Source organism: Chaetura pelagica, unplaced genomic scaffold, assembly GCF_000747805.2.
Source record: "Chaetura pelagica isolate M959 unplaced genomic scaffold, ChaPel_1.0 scaffold82, whole genome shotgun sequence".
Taxonomy (NCBI): domain Eukaryota; kingdom Metazoa; phylum Chordata; class Aves; order Apodiformes; family Apodidae; genus Chaetura; species Chaetura pelagica.
In genome coordinates this window covers 8,022,143-8,025,412 of record NW_009952990.1, presented here as the reverse complement: position 1 = coordinate 8,025,412, position 3,270 = coordinate 8,022,143, and the positions used below count along the sequence as shown (strand labels likewise).

General features: G+C 35.2%; 1 protein-coding gene across 1 annotated transcript in view; it reads right to left on the bottom strand.

The window, feature by feature from the left end:
* Positions 1 to 3,270, bottom strand: part of TMEM245 (transmembrane protein 245) — a 67,053-nt gene that overhangs the window by 34,043 nt on the left and 29,740 nt on the right. The window contains exons 10-11 of the mRNA XM_009996538.1: positions 2,010 to 2,100; positions 1,153 to 1,251 (exon numbers count right to left, since the gene is read on the bottom strand). Coding sequence (XP_009994840.1) covers positions 1,153 to 1,251; positions 2,010 to 2,100 — 190 coding nt within the window. The remainder of the gene's footprint in view (positions 1 to 1,152; positions 1,252 to 2,009; positions 2,101 to 3,270) is intronic.

Here is a 3,270-nt window from a genome sequence, read left to right as displayed (position 1 = left end):
TGCCTTTTTTATTTCTAGGAAAGCTGTTTCTTACCCTACCAGAAAAGTATGTACAAGAAAGAAGCCTCATAGTATTCCCTCAAATAACAGCTGCAGAAGGTAAGTCACACAATGCAAAGAATACAGACAACCTGTGCTGCATACTGCAGCAGAAAAGTACTCCTACAGGACATGTAGAGACACACAGGCCAACTGCATGACACAGCAAGACAAACCATCTGATACGTGTTATGTTAGTAAAAGTGACAAGTTTTTCAAAAGGAGGCACTTTTCTTGGTCAAGCATTTAACACTGAGTATTCCTAAGTGCTTATGGCCAGCAAAATATATTGTAGATATAGCTTTAATTTCTCCCCATATTCCTCAACAGCATCATCCTACCTCTCCACATGCTCTTCTACATCATTATCTTGTCAGAAAAAGAAACTGATTCTTTCCCCTGCTATTTTGACTACTATACTGAAACTCTCTTACTTACTTTGATACAAAGATCCTCTTTGATCTTTAGAGGTACTTAAAAAACTACTGTATAAAGAAAGCGTTTAAATATAAATAAGTATTTCAGGGTATGACTTCTGGATTTTGATATTTCCATTGCACCACGGCTGATAAATTACTTGCTTTTTCCTTTAAAAAGGCAAACAGCATTGCCAGCATGAAAATTATTTAACTCCTATGACCTTTTCAAGATTCAGTGTGCAGAACCCATCATAAGAAGGCTAGTACAGCTGGCAAAAATGCATTGTAAGAAACTTAGTGGAAGGACACTTTCTTCCTCAAAATTTCAAGTTAAATAACCAAAGTAACACAGATAATGCAAAATACCTGTTTCCTTTTCCTAAAACCTCAAGACTCAACAGAAAGCTCTTAGCTGTGAAATACTAAATATAAGACATGAGCAAAGCATAAATTAAATGGCATACATAAAACTCATGTAACTACTGAAGTGAAGGTCATAGTCCTGACTGTATTCAAACTGTGACTGTAGTACGATCAAGCCTATGCATTTGAACCTTTATCCAGCATTTCATTAATGTGATCTTTACTCACCCTTGCAACTTCTTGCTAGTTTCTTTCTCAGAAACGCATACTTAGCATAATAAACTCAAAGCACTAAGTGATAGCTTATATAAATGCCATTTAAGTTACCCACCTTCACAAACCAAGAGTGATAAAGCCTGTCCCAGAGCTCTAGCACTTGTTTTTCAATCACAGCGGTGTTATTCACTTTTTCTCCTAAAATCTTATGAAGCTAAAACACATAGAAATCTGTTATTATACATGACAGAATGAAGCTGGCATCTACTGATGAACTCCAAGCTAGATGAATCATATAATATTGTCAGTAAAGCCAGATGACTAGAAAAGCAGAGTATTAGTATGGAACATAGACTTCAGAAAACATGGTTCACAACATTAAGATTTTGTCTGTAAAAAACATTCTGCTACACTAAGCTGAGGACTTCTTTCTGCACTGGAAAAACAATGCCTTCTCTAAAATGCTTAATTGAAAATCCTTGATCATCTTTAGAGTAAACGTTTAAAATAATTTAAGATTTGTGCTAGATATCAAAACACATAAATAAGAATCTTAGCAAATTCTCCTGAAGAAAGTTAATTTAAATAAATAAATTATAATATTTAAAAAATCCAATCTACCATACCCAGCCCACAAAGAAATTAGAACCCGGGTGGGGAAAAAGAAAAAGTCTACATTGACTACAATTGGACAACTAAAGAAGTAATCTTTATTCTATGCATTTTTATTGACAGTCTGACTAAAATGATGACAGATTTTTCAGCTCTTAAAAATAAATAGTCCTCTGATCAGAAAAGACTACTGAAATCACTCCCACTCTTTCTTCAACTCACAGAGTGGAAAGAATAGATCTGTCCACAAAACAGTTGGCCACACAGAAAAGAATCACTGACAAAAATATTTTTATTTCTTTTTCACGTTATGAAACAACAATCTAAAACATTAAAAAAAGTGAGGGAGCTCACTCTTACCTTATGTGTAATCCATTCTCGGCCATATTGGTACACATTATTAGCTGCTGAATTGAGAGCCTTCTGAATAACCTGGGCTTCTGGGAGCCAGCTATATTTTTTAAAGAAGGAAAACAAAATTAACTGCTACATATTTTTCACATTTCATTATACCTGAAACACACTACAAGCTAACTTTCTGAAACAACAACAAACAGTTAAGGTTCAATACATAGGAACTTACTACAATGTTATTATTTCCTATCACACATCAAGGGACAGACTTCCTCATAAGCAAAGCAAAAATCTAAGATGCCATTACAAAACAAACACTACTCAACATAACAGATGCCATGAGGAAATAAGCAAGCATATTTTGAAGTGCTTTCTACTGATTTTGATTACCTACATATTTCTATAGAGTGTATTACTATAGCATTTATTAACTACATCTTTTTAGTTCTGCTTTTGCAATTTTCTCTTGCTCTTATAATAGCATGCGCTTCCTTTCAATCCTGTTAAGCCATCATGGCTTTTGTTCAGAAAGTGCTCTTGAAAAAAGTCTATCATTCTTCTCCATTAGACAATTTTTTTTACCTGGTGTCTGGACTCACCTTTACTCAATATGGTTAGCTGAAGTAGAACAAAACCCAATTGGAACATTGTCTGCCCAAAAATCACTCTCCTCAATCTTACCTATTCCCCCTCTGTTTTTCATGCAGCCACTTCTTTGCCCACCAGTGTGCCCCTGTTTTTCTCTATGTGCATTTCTTTCAAAATCTTTCTCTCTTACTATTTCCCTTGACATTTGCTTTAATCATTACATAGACCATATCTTACCACCTTCTCACTGCATACACTATACACATCCTCTCTTAATAGGAACAATCCTTCCCAACTGATTCATACCCGCCTCATCCCCTCCCCTCCACCATTCTTTCCACCCACAAACTCTTTTTCAGTTCACTCCAAAGACATTTTCTTGAACAAGTATTTCCTCAAAGGCATTCTGCAACCATCACTCCACATTAAAAAAATACTTCAGTTCCCATCTCACAACCTTCTACAAAAAACATTCTTTGTCATTACTTTTCTTTTGGAGGTAAAGGGCAAAAGAATACTGAACTCTTTTTTTTTTTCTGCTCTATGCCAGTTTTTCTCCAAAACTGTAACTAGAAAAGTCTATACAGCTGTCTTTCTCTACTAAAGTCCAACTGGTCCTCAAATGAGATACCACATTGACAATTTTCCAGAGTAACACAAACACTACTGCTGTCTCAAA